General features: G+C 47.8%; 1 protein-coding gene across 2 annotated transcripts in view; it reads right to left on the bottom strand.

Moving 5' to 3' along the window:
* Positions 1-2,749: 2,749 nt before the first annotated feature.
* Positions 2,750-16,619, bottom strand: part of LOC143300499 (uncharacterized) — a 31,048-nt gene continuing 17,178 nt past the window's right edge. For both annotated transcript variants that reach the window (XM_076614220.1, XM_076614222.1), the window contains exons 2-3: positions 9,137-9,436; positions 2,750-5,146 (exon numbers count right to left, since the gene is read on the bottom strand). In XM_076614220.1, coding sequence (XP_076470335.1) covers positions 3,618-5,105 — 1,488 coding nt within the window. In that variant the 5' untranslated portion in view covers positions 5,106-5,146; positions 9,137-9,436 and the 3' untranslated portion in view covers positions 2,750-3,617. The remainder of the gene's footprint in view (positions 5,147-9,136; positions 9,437-16,619) is intronic.

The raw sequence follows: 16,619 nt of genomic DNA, 5'->3' as shown, positions 1-16,619 counted from the left end.
TGATCATATTTGCACATGTGTTACTAGCATGCAATCTAAGGTATTTTTCACACACAAACACCACAAGTTTCACGCAAACTACTCATCCACCAGCAACAGGAATGGCACGAACTGCAAATTAAAAACGATGACTGAACGAAGAAAAACTTAACTTCTCTGCATGTGGAAACCTTAAATCAGACATGCATGATGCATGTGCTCGTGGACACACCGTGATACACAGGTATACGACACATACGCACACACAATGACACTCACACGAACGCACAATGACAAACACATACGCACGCACACGACTAAGTACACACGCACACGCACACACAATTGAGAACACACATGCATACACGCACAACGACACAAACACACACACACACACACAAACAGCATTACTTAAGTCCCAAAACAACCAAAAGAGTGCCAAGTCTTAAAGGTACACGCACAATCTCAACAAACCCGACAGACGACGGGCCAGTCTCTGAACAAGAGGACTTCCCCCGCAGTTTATTAAAGCTTTCATCACAATGGTGAAAACTTCCGAGTGGCTTGCAGTGACTGACTGGGTCCTAACTGGAGCTTGCCTAGTGATGGCCTTGAGGTAACGCGTCCGCCTTGGAAGCGAGAGAATCTGAGCGTGCTGGTTCGAATCACGGCTCAGCCGCCGATGTTTTCTCCCCCTTCACTTAGACCTAGAGTGGTGGTCTGCTGGACGCTTGTCATTCGGAAGAGACGATAAACCGAGTTCCCGTGTGCAGCATGCACTTAGGGCACGTAAAAGAACCCACGGCAACAAAAGGGTTGTTCCTGGCAAAATTCTGTAGAAAAATCCGCTTCGATAAAAAAACGAAAACAAATGAAACTGCACGCAGGAATAAATAATAAAAAAAAAAAGGTGGCGCTGTAGTGAAGCGACGCGCTCTCCCTGGGGAAAGCAGCCCGAATTTCACACAGAGACATCTGTTGTGACAAAAAGAAATACAAATACAAATGCATACCCTAAACATGACCCATTCCCGTATATATACGAAACCTTGAGATTACTGATTCACTACACTATCGGCACTTTTTAACAAATACGTTGAAAACAATCCCGTGAAAAGGGATTATTTAAGAAAAAAAGAAAAGAAAAAAAAGAAGAAAAAAAAGAAAAGAAAAAAGAAACTACGCTTAAAAACTAATTCCATGTCATGTTCCGCATGTATAAGCGGATTGTAACATTAAAGATAAAATCGCAAACGCGAACATTTTATTTCAAATTTTTAAGTAAAAACAGTCATATCAGTAATGTCGAGTTTTTCCGAGTTCAAACAGAGAATGTGCCCGATATTTACTCACAAAAGAACATGGACACATCCCTTTCGCCTCTCTCTCTCTCTCTCTCACACACACACACACACACATCCGAGCGCGCGCGCGCGCACACACACACACACACACACACACACACACACACGCAAACACACACACACACACACGCACAAACACACACCACATACACGTGACAACACGTGAGCGAGTGACGACATTGTAACGACTCATGTGGATAGGAAGAACGGTGTCCTGGTCACGGAAGTATATCGGTAAGTACGATGTTTCCGCCTCTTGGTATGAGGACCCATTGTGGCTGTTTCCCTGACTAGCCACTTTTTGTTTCATCCCCTCTCTGTCTGTCTTTTTGTTTCTCTCTCTCTCTCTCCCTCTCTCAGTGTCAGGAGCTTAGCGGTAAGTCAGTATTATACATGTAGGGCCTATGTATCCGCCTCTTGTTCTCGGAAGCCTCTGCTGTTGTTTCTTTGACTCTTCACTTTTTTGTTCCCTACTTGCATGTGTCTCTGCCTCCCCCTCTCTGTCTCCCCTATGTCTGTCTGTCTGTCCGTCTGTCTCCGTCTGTCTGCCTGTCTCTCTTTGTCTCTGTCTGTCTGTCTCTCTGTAACAAGGGTAGATCTTTTCATGCGAGTCGGCCAATGAGCTATTAACTCCCAACAGTGGGAATTTCTTCCCTGCTTCCCCCCTCTGCCCCTCCGCCCCTCCTCTCTTTCACACACACACACACACACACACACACACACACACACACACACACATGCCAAAGACAGACGGACAAGACCTGAACAAATGCCAGAGAGTTCTCGACTCTCAAAATATAAAAAAAACAACAACAAAATTTGAAATCAACGCCCATCACAAATCTGGAGGACTGCATGACTAGAATGAACTCCTTTGCCACTCATGCCATAAACAAATGAGTAGCATGCGTGCGGATGAGATTGTCAACGCGTTAATACGAAACTGGTCAATCCAAAAATATGCGTGGGAAAGAGATTCACGACGTCACCACTATTGTAAGAACTGGAGGTGGAGGAGGGGGGGGGGGGGGGGGGGTTGAGGGGTTGGGGGGGGGGGGGGGGGGGGGTTAGGGAGAGAGGAAGGGAGATGGGGGGGTGTAGAGAAGCGAGAAATAATCAGCTATGCTTCTGATGCAAATCCTCAAGTTGAGAAACGCATGAACCTACAAAAAAAAAAAAAAAAAGAAAGAAAAAAAGGAGACAATGAGAGAATTTTCTCTTTCGTTCTCTTCCCAGCTGCATTTGTAGTTATCTATCGGTTTGCTCACTCCCTCGTTTCTTCCACACACACACACTGGGGATGAATAAATTTTTTTTTTTTTTTTTAAAACAAGACTCACTTGTGATACACTTAAAAAAAAAAAAAAAAAAAATCTAATCGTTAAAATGTGTTCTGTATTTGTTATTATAAAGCTTCAGGTTGTTAAAAATTTTTTTTTAAAAAGCCTGACCGCAGATTCGAACCCCACGTGTTCGGGTGAGAAGAAACTGTCTTACTCATACTATCGTGGCTCCTTAAACTGACGTTCGAAAAATTTAACATTCAAACATGCTTTTTTTTTTTTTAAGGGCGATAAATTGATTGCGTATTCGCATTGAGAACGCTGTTTAAATCATATTATTCCAGTGTATCTTGGGCATTCAAAAAATCTTTAAGGACAATTAAAAATTCTTCAGTTTTAAGTCCGCGGTAAAGGAGACGTGGCTATCGCCGCAATCACACTGCAACATTTAGCCGTTTTCTCTGGATCTAGATAGATGTACAAGTTTAGTTACACGTACCAAAATGTAATGTTTAAAATGAGAAAGAACAGTTTAAAGCAAATTAACCCCCCTGGCATTAATTACAGATTAATTTCCCTTTTTTACTATCTGCAGCAAAGACATGCACCAGAAATATAACTTCCATGCTTAGCAAAAGAAGTTCCTGTTTGAACAAAAAATGATAAAAATGACTGCTCTTGTTGTTGTGTCGAATATCAGATCAAAGTGCCAAGTTTAGAGAATAAAAAAAAATTAAAAAATAACATTTATTTCAGTTTGCATATAACTTGGCTTCTTTTTCATATATATATATTTTTGTGCCCATTCCAGAGATGCAATATTGTTTTAAACAAGATGACTGGAACGAACTGAATTTTTCCTATTTTATGCCAAATTTGGTGTCAACTGACAAAGTATTTGCAGAGAATGTTAAAGTTTACCACGACAAACACACAGAGAGAACTGAACATTGGGTTAAAACGTAGTCTGTCACGAAAGCCACGTTTCACCTCACTGTTGCAAGTCCTCGGTGAAGTCGCTGAGCCCCACGTAGTCCCTCAACACCTTGGGCAGGGGCAGCCCGGGCAGCCGGCCCAGGATGGACGTGTCCCCTGCCGCCCCGTTCAGCGCCGCCCTCACCGCCACGCGGCTCGCATCCAGCAAGGAACGCGGGCTGCGCGTGCGCTGACGCAGCCAGCCCAGCAGCTCGGCCTTGTCGCGGACGGCGGCACGCTCGGAGCTGGATGAAATGCGGTAGAAAAGCGGCGAGAAGGAAGGGATGCGGCGCGAGCAGCAGTCCACCTCCTCCAGGGTGGGATGGTAGCCGCACAGCACGAGCAGCCTGACCACGTGACCCTCGCAGCGCGAGAACGCCTCCACCAGCAGGCTGCGGCCTGTGATGCTCATGCTGCTTCGGCGGGAGGAGGACGAGGTGGTGGTGGTGTAGTTGTTGGTGTTTGTGACGCGGCATCCGTTGAAGAGCAGCAGCGAGGCGATGAAGCTGTTGTCGATGTCGATGGCGGCGGAGAGAGGAGTCCACTGCGAGTCGCCTTGCGACAGCCGACACCCCGCCTCGATCAACAAGCGGAGCGTGGAGTCGAGAAACGGGGCGTAGGCCGCGGGCCGGGTGGCGATCTTGTAGTAGAACACGGCGGTCAGGAACGGGGTGGGCGCTGCCGCGCTCTTCGTCACGGCGTTGACGTCACAGCCGCGTGCCAAGAGCGTGCGCACCACGTGGTGGTCGGCGCCGCGGATGGCCTCGTGCAAGGGCGTCAGGAACTGCGCGTTGGCGGCGCGCACGTCCGCCCCGGCGTCACACAGCAGGCAGGCGAGGGTGGACAGGCCGTTGTGGACAGCGCGGTGCAGCGGAGTGTTGCCGGCCTGGTCCGCCGTGTCCACCTGGCAGAAGGGCAGCGTCACCAGGAACGACGCCACGTCCGCCCGCCGGTAGTTCACCGCCACGTGCAGCGCCGTCTGCCCCCTGCCGTCACGCCGGTTGATCACGTGACTGGCTGGGCGGCTGTGGCACGTGCACAGGTCGCTCCTAGCGTCACTTCCGGTCGAGGTTAAAGACCTGCCGTCTCCTATATGACCCACGTCCCCCGTGAAGTCCTTCTCTTCTTCACTCCTCGTGTCCTTGGCGTGCTGAGGGTCCCCCCGGCGAGGCAGCAAGGCGCCGGGCTGGCCCTGAAGCCTGCCCACGTGCAGCTCGCTCCTGTGCACGCCGCTGAAGCCGCGCGACCGTCTGCAGGCGGAGCACACCCTGACCCCCTCGTTGTGGGAGGAGACGGACAGCAGGTTGGCCGGCACGTGCGACAGCAGCAGGCAGAGCACGTGGAGGTGCCCGTGCTGACAGGCCCAGTGGAAGGCCGTCCTCCCCTCGCCGTCCGTCACGTCCACACGGCCGCCGCCCGTCAGCAGGGCTCGAACCTTGGCCTCCCGGCCCTCCTTCACCGCCTCCAGCAGGGCCTCTGCCTCGCTCACCACCGGCGTCGGCATCGTCAGTCGCGTGGTTCAGTGTGGGGACAACCCGTGCCTCTCTGTCAAGTAGGATCATTCCCAGTTAGGACCTGAGTTACAACCCTCCTCCACCACACCACTAGTAAGTTAGATAACTCATAGTTAGGACGTTATTCGTGCCCCCCCCCCACCCCCCTCCCTTGCGATATTACAATCACAATGAAGGTGACAAGGTTTAATAACGTAGTCAAGTACATTTTTCTGACATTCTTAGTTTAAAGGTTTAAAATGGTAGTATAGTGAACGAGCACATTCCCCCCCCCCCCACCCCCCACAATCTTTGTTCACAAAGCCGACTGAAGGATGATCATACACACCACTGTCAAACTGGCTGACTCCCTAGACTGCAATCCCCCCCACCCCCCCACCGCCTCCACTACCCCTTGCTCTTTTGTAACCATAATGAAGATGAGAAGTTTTTATATAAGAGTTGTATAGTGGACATGTACAGTTATGTTCACAATCCCCCTTCACAAACCCGACTGAAAGGAAAGTATTGGTATCAATATCAGTAGCTCCAGGAGGCGTCAATGCGTTCGGCCCGGTCAAATCCATATACGCTACACCACATCTGCCAAGCAGATGTCTGGCCAGGAGCGACCCAACGCGCGTAGTCAGGCCTCGAGAAAAAAAAAAAAGAAAGAAAAAAACATAAAAATACTACTACTAATAATTATATGGCGCAAAATCTTCGCGCAAAATCGCGCAAGTCAATTCTAAGCGCGCGCGCGCGCACACACACACACACACACACAAAACAACAACAACAACTAAAAACAATAATGATAAATAAGCAAATAAATGTAAAACATGCAGACACACATTCACACATACACACACACATGCATAACATATGCAACAAACATGCAGTTTCACAGACATGAAAACAATCAAATGCACATAAGCACCAACACACACACACATTACCCTGCACCACCTTACCCCCCCCCCTTCTCCCCCATCCTTCACACACTCATTTCCAGGCTACACATCGCAGCTTCCACGGCACACACACACACACCCACACCCCGTTGTAGCTGCTGAAGAGGACAACGATGGGAAATGGAATGGACGAGTTTTAGCAAGCCCAGAATAACACGACGGTCACATAGTCAACGGCAGAGTTCGTCTGGTGGCCAACAACTACTTGAATGGTTTTATCACTTCATCTGGAGACGTTCAAGCAACAGTTATCAGCGAAGACGCGGCTTGACAACTCGCTGGTATGTGTACTGCATGGACCTGAAGGATGTGTGAGCGACAATGTTATCTCAGTCAGTGGTTGTTGAATCAACAACCTCCTTCTGCGTTCGTGGGCTGCAACTCCCACGTTCACTCGTATGCACACGAGTGGGCTTTTACGTGTATGACCGTTTTTACCCCGCCATGTAGGCAGCCATACTCCGTTTTTGGGGGTGTGCATGCCGGGTATGTTTTTGTTTCCATAACCCACCGAACACTGACATGGATTACGGGATCTTTAACGTGCATATTTGATCTTCTGCTTGTATATACACACGAAGGGGGTTCAGGCACTAGCAGGTCTGCACATATGTTGACCTGGGAGATCGTAAAAAGCTCCACCCTTGACCCACCAGGCGCCGTCACCGTGATTCGAACCCGGGACCCTCAGATTGACAGTCCAACGCTTTAACCACTCGGCTATTGCGCCCGTCAACAACCTCCAAATTGTACGCGTCGTCTGTCACGGTGAAACACAGACCAATATGATAAATTCTGTTCATAATGAATTCTACCACTTCTCGTCACTGTACACCTATCGTTTCTTCGGTCAGCCCTGTGGTTCAGTTTGCTGGTGGAAATTGAAAACAGTGGTTACAACGGCGATGTGAAAACACCAGAGCTGTTAATTCGTTAATACTAAAATTGACAGCAAGTTAATGAGTATAATAAATGATCAGGAGCTATGACTGTGAAATCAGTGACGTTGTTCAGCAGTGCACTCGTATGGACAGCTTGTTTTCACATAGCACTCTGCTGGGAGAGTGGTATTGCACACTGTTCGGTATTTTACAGGTCACGTATGGCACACTGCTTTACTTCACACAGGGAAAATAATGGTCACACGGAGAACTATCACTGGGCTGGACCTATATGATCACAGTCTGTATTCAACATAAAACGTAGATTTTTTAAATACAAAAAAGTTCGTTTGGTTTTTCCAGTGATTTCTAATCTGCCGTTATATAAATATCGTTTTAGTTGTCATGAAGTCAAACACGTTTCATCAAACGACCTGCCCAAACTAAGACATGGAAACCAACAGTCTCAGTAGCCTGAACAAAATATCAACACTTAAGGCATGGCTTACCTTTTCCCAAGTCAGTAACTTTGTGCCCGAGTAAAACTTGAGTGTGTATCTTTCTTACAATGCCGCACAGGTGACGCGAAGCAAACTTGTCGACGTTCTGTCCAGGCCCAAACAGCACGAGAAAAATCCGCTTGTCTCCTCGTGACCAACCAGATGGTGTGTGGAGGGAAACCTGGACGAGGGTGTAATGACAACACAACTCACGTGACCACAGTATAGCGTTGGCAGTGGTGTCGTTTTCATTGGCTGAGAACAGTACACAGAAATCGGACTCTTCGCCAATGGGGCTCCGAGAATTTTCTCCTCGGAACGCCAAAAGAATTCAGGACTTCGCCCCAATTAAAACAGCCAGGAGGTCCTCATAGAAATGTCAGACGAACAGCCAGGCCTTCACACCTCTTCAGACAGAAAGGACTCCCCTCGAGAACGCCACAAGGCCCAAACAACCGAACAGATGTCCAGGGCTTCACCCCCCAGACAACGAAACCTTCACAAAAGCTGAGACCCAAGCCCTCAACAACTTAGCCTCGAGGATGCAAGCCAACCGGTCATTACAGTCAACTCTGCCCGAGGGGTTCTTCACTCCACCGTGTGATGTTACGAAGCTGACCAGCTGACAGGACGGGCGACCCGTCACGCAGTCACTGTACCGTGGCCACAACCAATGCGCCTCAATGCCGAAACACTTCCGGACACACACAATGTTCCCAGCTGTCTCTCATCAGCGCTTTTGTGTGAGGGAAGGAGGGGGTGGGGTGACGTACAAAGGATGTCACTGGTTGGTGGGAAATAATAAGAAAGCTTCCGTACAAAACCCCTGCCGCTTTTATCGGGGTTGTGTTGATCAATACCTTCCCCTTGCACTTGACAATCTTGGATCAGTTTGCTGTTGGGTGTTCACTGCCAGCGACTATCACTGTTTGAAGAAGACTTGATTTGATCACTGACAGGCACAGGCAAATTTATCGGCCAGTATCACGAAGGTGGTCAGAAGTGGTCCTCGCTAAAAGCCTTATGCAAGATACGGTGGACATGTGATGACCATTCGGGTTTGTTTCCCTATTGGCAAGGTCCGGTTTAAAACGAGCATTTTTTGTTTCTGAACTTGGTCTAGCTGGTTGATGTGTCTTAATGATCGCGAATCTTTTCATTTCACGATGATTCTTCTCCTGCAGCAAAACTTGATCGAAAACAATTGCTCCTACTTTGTGCCATATGTTTCGCCCTTACTTATGTGTGTGTGTGTGTGTGTGTGCGCGCGCGTCTGTACCTGCGTCTGTGTGTGTCTGTGCAACTGTATGTGTATCTGTGTGTGTATCTGAGCGAGAAGGTAGATGGCAACTGATAAAAAAAAATAATAATAAAAAAAAACCCCAAAAAAACCCACATAAGTCTTCAGACCGACATGATCAAGGCGAAAACACCAGCAGAGAGTGATAATATATTGCACGCTCACACACACACACCAAGCTGTGCTGACCCTGTCACATATGGTCTGAGCATGTGTGACGATGAAAGAAGTGGGGGGGGGGCGGGGGGGGGGGGGGGGCGGCGGGAGCGAGGTGAGGGAGGGGAGGGAGAGTAGGCAGTAAAAGGATTGGGCGGGAGGGGGGAGGGGATTATGACAGCGTGAATCAATTCAATTACCCCAACACCACCTTAAACCCGTCAAACCAACCTTCCACAGATGGTGTTACGACACGCGGCAACCCAGTTCTTGACTCGACACAGCCAGACCTCAGTTCTTGCTGGTTGAAGCGGATCGACACAGCACGTGAGCTACGTCGTCCGTGAACTTGCTGAAATGGGTCCACCGGAGCTGAAGACTGTGAGAGTGTCGAGACACACACATGCACACGTGTGTGTGTGTGCAGTGAAGGATCAATGCGGTCGATACATCTGTACACAGGAGTCAAGTGCTGAGCCGTTTAGCGAGGGGTCTGGTGTGGGTCGTGCCTCGCCACGTGGCCTTGTTCATCTGAAACATGGAATTAATGTGATGTTGTGGAATGGGAATGGGTGGTGTGGTGCGGTGTGGTGTCCGTGTGGTGTGGTGTCCGTGTGGTGTGGTGTCCGTGTGGTGTGTAGTGTGGTGTGGTGTAATGTGTGGTTTTCTGTGGAGTAGTGTGGTGTGTAGTGTAGCGTCATGGCAGTGTAGTGTAGTGTAGCGAGAGACACTGAGAGCGACAAACCATGGATGCATGTGTGTGTGTGCGTGTGCGCGCGTGCGCGGGTGCGTACAAGTATCTGGGCATGTCTGTGTCTATTGTGTGTGCGTGCGCACGGACGTGACTGTTTACGTGTGTCACTGTGAAAGACAGACAATCAGACAGACAGGTGTACGCGATTTGATTTTAACCGCACGACACTGTAACGCACATAAGGCAACGCCTAAAACAATATAACAAGTTGTCTAAACACCTAAACTTTCCCAGCCCGCCCATGTCAACGCGCTGTTTCGCATCGCGAACAGAATCAAAGACAACAGGCCAACAGAATTGTAACGGATTATTTTTCTTAAATCCGTAGGCCTGTGTTACTTTCAACCGGCACTCCATCCGAACAAAAAAAAAAGCACAAAACGAACGCGAATCAAGTTGTTTTTTTTAGAAGAACGCAAACTCACATTTTCTTTTACTTTTTGATTAACTCAATAATATTAATAAAAATATAATCAAAGAAAGAAAATAAGTGTTCATTTCCCAACTCAATCAAAAAAAAAAAATTCGTTATGCAAATTCACTCAAAAAAAAAATTCCTTTTTTTTTTTTCCAACGCACTCAAAAACTATAAACAAAAAGTAACTAAACACACACACTACAATGACGGCCGCCCACATCTCAGGCGCCGACACACACCCCGACGGACGCCGTGGAACACTGGGCACCACACCAATGGGTGGTCCGCCGTTGGAAGTAGCTCCTGGCATGGCCGCTCTTCCTCAGCAGGTCGTCTCTCCCCGGGACGGCTGTGGTCCAGCGTCTCCATCAAAACGAAATTAAAGTATCCCCATAAGTCTCCTGACTCAACCAGATGTCTGCCCCCAATGAATACAGATCAAAGTGTTCACGCTTACCTCATACCAAGCAGCTCCCAAAATTATTCAACTTGGAGCGTCTCCAACACATCAATATTCAACTCACGTATTTTTTTAAGTAAAATCTTTTTCCACATTAAACACAAACCAGTCTTAGTCGAATATTGGAAAAATTATCAAGAACAAAAATATTTAGTTTCTTCGGCAAAATAAAACAAATCAATAAATACCTTATGTCCAGTATGCTGTTCACAACGGGAATGCTGCTGGCCCACAAGTCAAACAGCAATGACTGGCATCAGCAAAAATAAACCAGTTCAGGGAAACGGAACTGGCCTAATGTTAACAATTCACAGTTTAAAAAAAAACGGCGTTCACGTGCTTCACAATATATCCCACAACAGAACATCGGATGGGAACCTTATGTTCCTGCGTGAAAAATTGTCCGCATTTTCTAGTAGACATAAAAATCAACACGCACAAAAAAAAAAAAAAAAAAAAAAAACATAAAAAAATTGTCACCGGCAACACATGTACAAAGCGATTTGTTACAAGAATCTGTCAATTTTGTCAGGAATATTTCATCCTTCGACCCCCTTTGGGGCAGTTAACAGCAGTGGTAATTAACATCAAAAGTTAAACATTCTCCACTTTCAAACACGCTCTCTGCCTTGCGATCAACAAATTTCACACAAAAAAACAAACAACTGATTTCCTTCCACCGTTTTAACCACCCCCCCGCACCCCCCCCGCTCCCCCCACAACCCACGTCAGGTACCCGTTCCCACCTGGGTGGAGAGAGGACACCAGGAGAAGAGTGCCTCTCTCAATGTCCTTGGACACAAAGCCGTCGAACCCTGGTCCCTGGTGAAACGCTGGATCACATTTTTAAGTACAACGCCAGTCAGACACTGCCTCCGTCTCTCTGACCACAACAACAGTTCTTTACTCAACCTGTTTTCTCACAAACCCTGTGGGTGGTGGTGGTCTGCTGTGTGGGTCTGTTGGCGTGGTGGGAATGAAGGACTTCAAACGAGGTTTAAAGTGAAGGGAAAAGGCACAACAACTTCGCGAACTGATCAACTGTACCTTTGTTTTGATCTCTCTCTCTCTCTCTCTCTCTCTCTGTGTGTGTGTGTGTGTGTGTGTGTGTGATTCTGTTTCTCTCTCTCTTACCGTCTGTCTCTATATCGCTGTCTGTTGCTCTCTCTTTTTCTCTGACGATCTGTCTCCTTTTCTTTCAATTCCCTCTCTGTCTCTCTCTCCCCCCCTCTCTCTCTTTATCTCTCTCCCTCTTTCTTTCTTTCTGTCTCTCTCCCTCTATCTCTGTCTCTCTTTATATCCCTGTTTCTCTCTGTCGCACTGTCTCTCTCCTTCTCTTTCCCTCCCTCTCTGTCTGTCTCTCCCCTCTCTTTCTGTCTCTCTCCCTCTATCTCTGTCTGTCTCTCTTTATATCTCTGTTTCTCTTTGTCGGTCTGTCTATCTCCTCTTTCTTTTTCCTCTCTCTCTTTCTATCTGTCTCCCCTCTCTTTCTGTCTCTCTCCCTCTATCTCTGTCTGTCTCTCTTTATATCTCTGTTTCTCTTTGTCGGTCTGTCTATCTCCTCTTTCTTTTTCCTCTCTCTCTTTCTATCTGTCTCTCCCCTCTCTTTCTGTCTCTCTCCCTCTATCTTTGTCTGTCTCTCTTTATATCCCTGCTTCTCTCTGTCGGTCTGTCTGTCTCCTCTTTCTCTTCTCTCTCTTTCTGTCTGTCTCTCTCCCTCTATTTCTGTCTGGCTCTCCCCTCCCTCTCTCTTTCTATCTGTCTCTCTCCCTCTCTGTCTGTCTCTCCCCTCCCTCTCTCTTTCTACCTGTCTCTCTCCCTCTCTGTCTCTCCCCTCCCTCTCTCTTTCTACCTGTCTCTCTCCCTCTCTGTCTGTCTCTCCCCTCCCTCTCTACCTGTCTCTCTCCTCCCTCTGGCTCTCCCCTCCCTCTGGCTCTCCCCTCCCTCTATCTGTCTCTCTCCCTCTCTGTCTGGCTCTCCCCTCCCTCTGGCTCTCCCCTCCCTCTGGCTCTCCCCTCCCTCTATCTGTCTCTCTCCCTCTCTGTCTGGCTCTCCCCTCCCTCTGGCTCTCCCCTCCCTCTTTCTTTCTGTCTCTCTCCCTCTATCTCTGCCTGTCTCTCTCTATATCTCTGTTTCTCTCTGTCGGTCTGTTTCTCTCTTCTCTTTCTCTTCCCTCTCTGTCTGTCTGGCTCTCCCCTCCCTCTCTCTTTCTATCTGTCTCTCTCCCTCTATCTCTGCCTGTCTCTCTCTATATCTCTGTTTCTCTCTGTCGGTCTGTTTCTCTCTTCTCTTTCTCTTCCCTCTCTGTCTGTCTGGCTCTCCCCTCCCTCTCTCTTTCTATCTGTCTCTCTCCCTCTATCTCTGATTGTCTCTCTTTATATCCCTGTTTCTCTCTGTCGGTCTGTTTCTCTCTTCTTTCTCTTCCCTCTCCTTCTGTCTCTCTCCCTCTATCTCTGATTGTCTCTCTTTATATCCCTGTTTCTCTCTGTCAGTCTGTCTCTCTCCTCTTTCTCTTCCCTCTCCTTCTATCTGTCTATCTCCCTCTATCTCTGATTGTTTCTCTTTATATCTCTGTTTCTCTCTGTCGGTCTGTCTCTCTCCTCTCTCTCTTCCCTCTCCTTCTATCTATCTCCCTCTATCTCTGATTGTTTCTCTTTATATCTATCCCTTTTTCTGTCGGTCTTTCTCTCTCGTTCTCTCCCCTCTCTGCCTGTGTGTCTCTCTGTCTGTCTCTTTGTGAAAATGACACGGTTTTTTTTATTATTCCTTTTTTTTTTAACTGAACAAAATAAAATAAAAATATCAGTTTCAGTTTCAGTAGCTCAAGGAGGCATCACTGCGTTCGGACAAAACCATATACGCTACACCACATCTGCCAAGCAGATGCCTGACCAGCAGCGTAACCCAACGCGCTTAGTCAGGCCTTTCAGCACTGTTGGAGACAACATTGTCAGGCCTACATATCACAGATGAACTTCCTCGTCCCAAGTGGGCACTGTTCATGTCACTAACCTCCACTGAAACTCTTCCTGAAAACAAGTGCCTTCCTTGTTGTTTTTTTGTACAATGCCTTCACAGTGCGGGAAATGGCTACGTCACCAATACCATTGTCCTGTTTTCTGTTCCGCATTCTGATCTACTTGTTTGTGTTTGTGCGTGTTTTTGTTGTTGTCTTTGTTGGGGTGTGTGTGTGTGTGGTGTGTGTGTGTGTGTGTGGTGTGTGTGTGTGTGTGTGTGTGTGTGTGTGTGTGTGTGTGTGTGTGTGTGTGTGTGAGAGAGAGATAGTGTGTGTGTGTGTGTGTGTGTGTGTGTGTGTAGGTTTTTTTGGGTTTTTTTTACTTATCTTTTTGCTTGTATCTCTGTCTCCCTCATTATACGTGCCCACTCTACCCCCCCCCCCCCCTCCCCTCTCTCTCTCTGTCTCTGATTTAAACACAAAACCTGGTCAGACGTTGCACGTTCTGACCCAGTGTTCACCAGTGATCAGGGTTCCAGGCCCCGTTTCGGCATGGTGTTGTGTCCTTGGGTAAAACTAACAAGCACTCAACTCCCCCCTTTTTTTTTCTAATTCCACCCAGTGTTAATGAGTACCTGACTTCGATTGGTGGAGGCAATAAGACGGAAGGAGAGGACTGGGCCCCGCCTTTCCTATACCGAGCCCTGGACACAGTGGGTATGAATTCACTGTCCCCGACGGCCATAAAAGGCGACGGGACCTTTAACCTTTATCCTGACACCCAGTCAGACTTTGTGGGGGTGATACAGGTAACTTCCACACCACAGTCAGACGGTGGTAGCTGAGGCAGAACGTTAACATAACCACAAGCGGCTATGGTCGCTTGTTGACTTAACTTCCCAACAGGTGTTAAACGCAGGTGTTACAAACTTTTTAACTCTTGTTTGTGGAATTTTACTCTCTCTCTCTCTCTCTGTCTCTCTCTCTCTGGCCGCGTGAAGTTTATTGAAGCGCAACAAACCGTTCGTTGTGTTGTAAACATTTTTCTTTTTTGTTGGGTCGGTTGAGTATTGTCTTTACTTTTTTTTCTTTACTTTCATAATTGTGTGTGTGTGTGTGTGTGTGTGTGTGTGTGTGTGTGTGTGTGTGTGTGTGTGTGAATGAGTGAAAAAGAGTTCGTGTGTGTGTGCGTGTGCACTGAGGGGTGTGCGAATTTGTAACTTCCTTTTCATGATTATAGTAAAATTGCTTTTGAATCGCTGGTTAGGTTGGGATTTTTTTTTTAAATCGACAGAGCCACAACTATTTACTTTTACAAATCTTTTAAACACACACACACATACATGCGCGCGCGTGCGCAACCAACCATACAAATGTGACACCTTCGCATATAGATACCCATCACACACACACACACACACACACACACACACTGTGATACACACGGGAAAGACTTTTAACATAATGATACTCACATTCACACACACACACACACACACACACACACACACACACACACACACACACACACACACAAACCCTGTGGGCCGTGGTCAGTCGATCTCCAATTTCTAAGATTAACACCAGGACTTCCACCATGAAGCCATAAAACAAATCTCATCACAATCTTCAGCAGGTCGGTTTCATTCGATCGAGGGCTATACAGTCTCAGACAGAAAAGAACCAGCGAAATAAATCTGATGGCACGGGTAGGGTGATAAAGAGACAGCGGGAAATGGGGGGTGGGGGGTGGGGGTGGGGGCGACTGCAGGTGTCCATAGCTTTTTACAGTCACACATCCATTTTTACAATCCACATCCACAGTGCAGAGGGCATCGCATAGAAAGGCCTGGGCCCAACTCTATCCTTCCGCCATTTTTTTTCGCCTTCCCCGACCGAAGTCAGATGCCCATTCATACCTGGACGGAGTCGAAAAAAATCGGATCTAAATATCTTTCGAAAGGGCACAACACAACACATCGAAACGAAGCCTTGAACAATGATCACTAGAGTCGTGGTCTTCTTCTTCTTCTTCTGCGTTAGTGGGCTGCAACTCCCACGTTCACTCGTATGTACACGAGTGGGCTTTTACGTGTATGACCGTTTTTACCCCCGGCCATGTAGGCAGCCATACTCCGTTTTCGGGGGTGTGCATGCTGGGTATGTTCTTGTTTCCATAACCCACCGAACGCTGACATGGATTACAGGATCTTTAACGTGCGTATCTGATCTGCATGCATTTACACACGAAGGGGGTTCAGGCACTAGCAGGTCTGCACATATGTTGACCTGGGAGATCGTAAAAATCCCCACCCTTTACCCACCAGGCGCCGTCACCGTGATTCGAACCCGGGACCCTCAGATTGAAAGTCCAACGCTTTAACCACTCGGCTATTGCGCCCGTCGCAGTCGTGGTCAAAAGTCCAATGCCTAACCGACTGTGCTACTGTGTCTCCTGATAGACGGGAGGACTGCACATGATTATGTATCAGTGATGGTCAGTCCTGTCCATCTACGACTATCAGAGCATCAGAGAAGGCAACTACTGTTCCGACTATCCCGACAAGAGTTTGATAAGAGTGTCTTACCCAAGTTATATCTTCTCTCTCTCTCAAGACGAAGAGGGTTTTAAGACAGTCGGCGTTGGGATAGTTCCATCTACGACTTTCGGAACAGCACAGGAGGCAATTGCTGTCCCGACTATCTGGCTAGTTTGATTGTAGTGGAGAGTGTCTCAGTTGCCCATGCCACATCCTTACTCTCGGACCGTGAAGAGGGTTTTAGGACAGTCGGCTTTGGGATGGTTCCCAAAGGCTAACTAGTCCTCAAAGTCAAAGGCTGCAGCATTAAGAGCCAGAGTACGATAGTCAGTCGTGTCCGACTATGACTATGAGAACACTTTTAGTGGAGAGTGTCTCAGTTGCCCATGCCACATCCGTACTTTCGGCCAAGAGGGTTTTACTGCCCCGACGAACTGGACTAGAGTTTGATAAAAGTGTCTTACCCAGGTTACATCCTTTCTCTCTCGACCACTGAAGAGGGTTTTAGGACAGTCGGCTTTGGGATGGTTCCCAAAGGCCAGCCAGTCCTCAAAAGCTGCTGCACTAAGAACCAGCGCACTAAACA

The sequence above is a fragment of the Babylonia areolata genome, chromosome 26, assembly GCF_041734735.1.
Source record: "Babylonia areolata isolate BAREFJ2019XMU chromosome 26, ASM4173473v1, whole genome shotgun sequence".
In the NCBI taxonomy this organism is placed as follows: Eukaryota; Metazoa; Mollusca; class Gastropoda; order Neogastropoda; family Buccinidae; genus Babylonia; species Babylonia areolata.
Note: the sequence above shows the minus strand (reverse complement) of the source record. Positions and strands in the feature narration are given on the sequence as shown.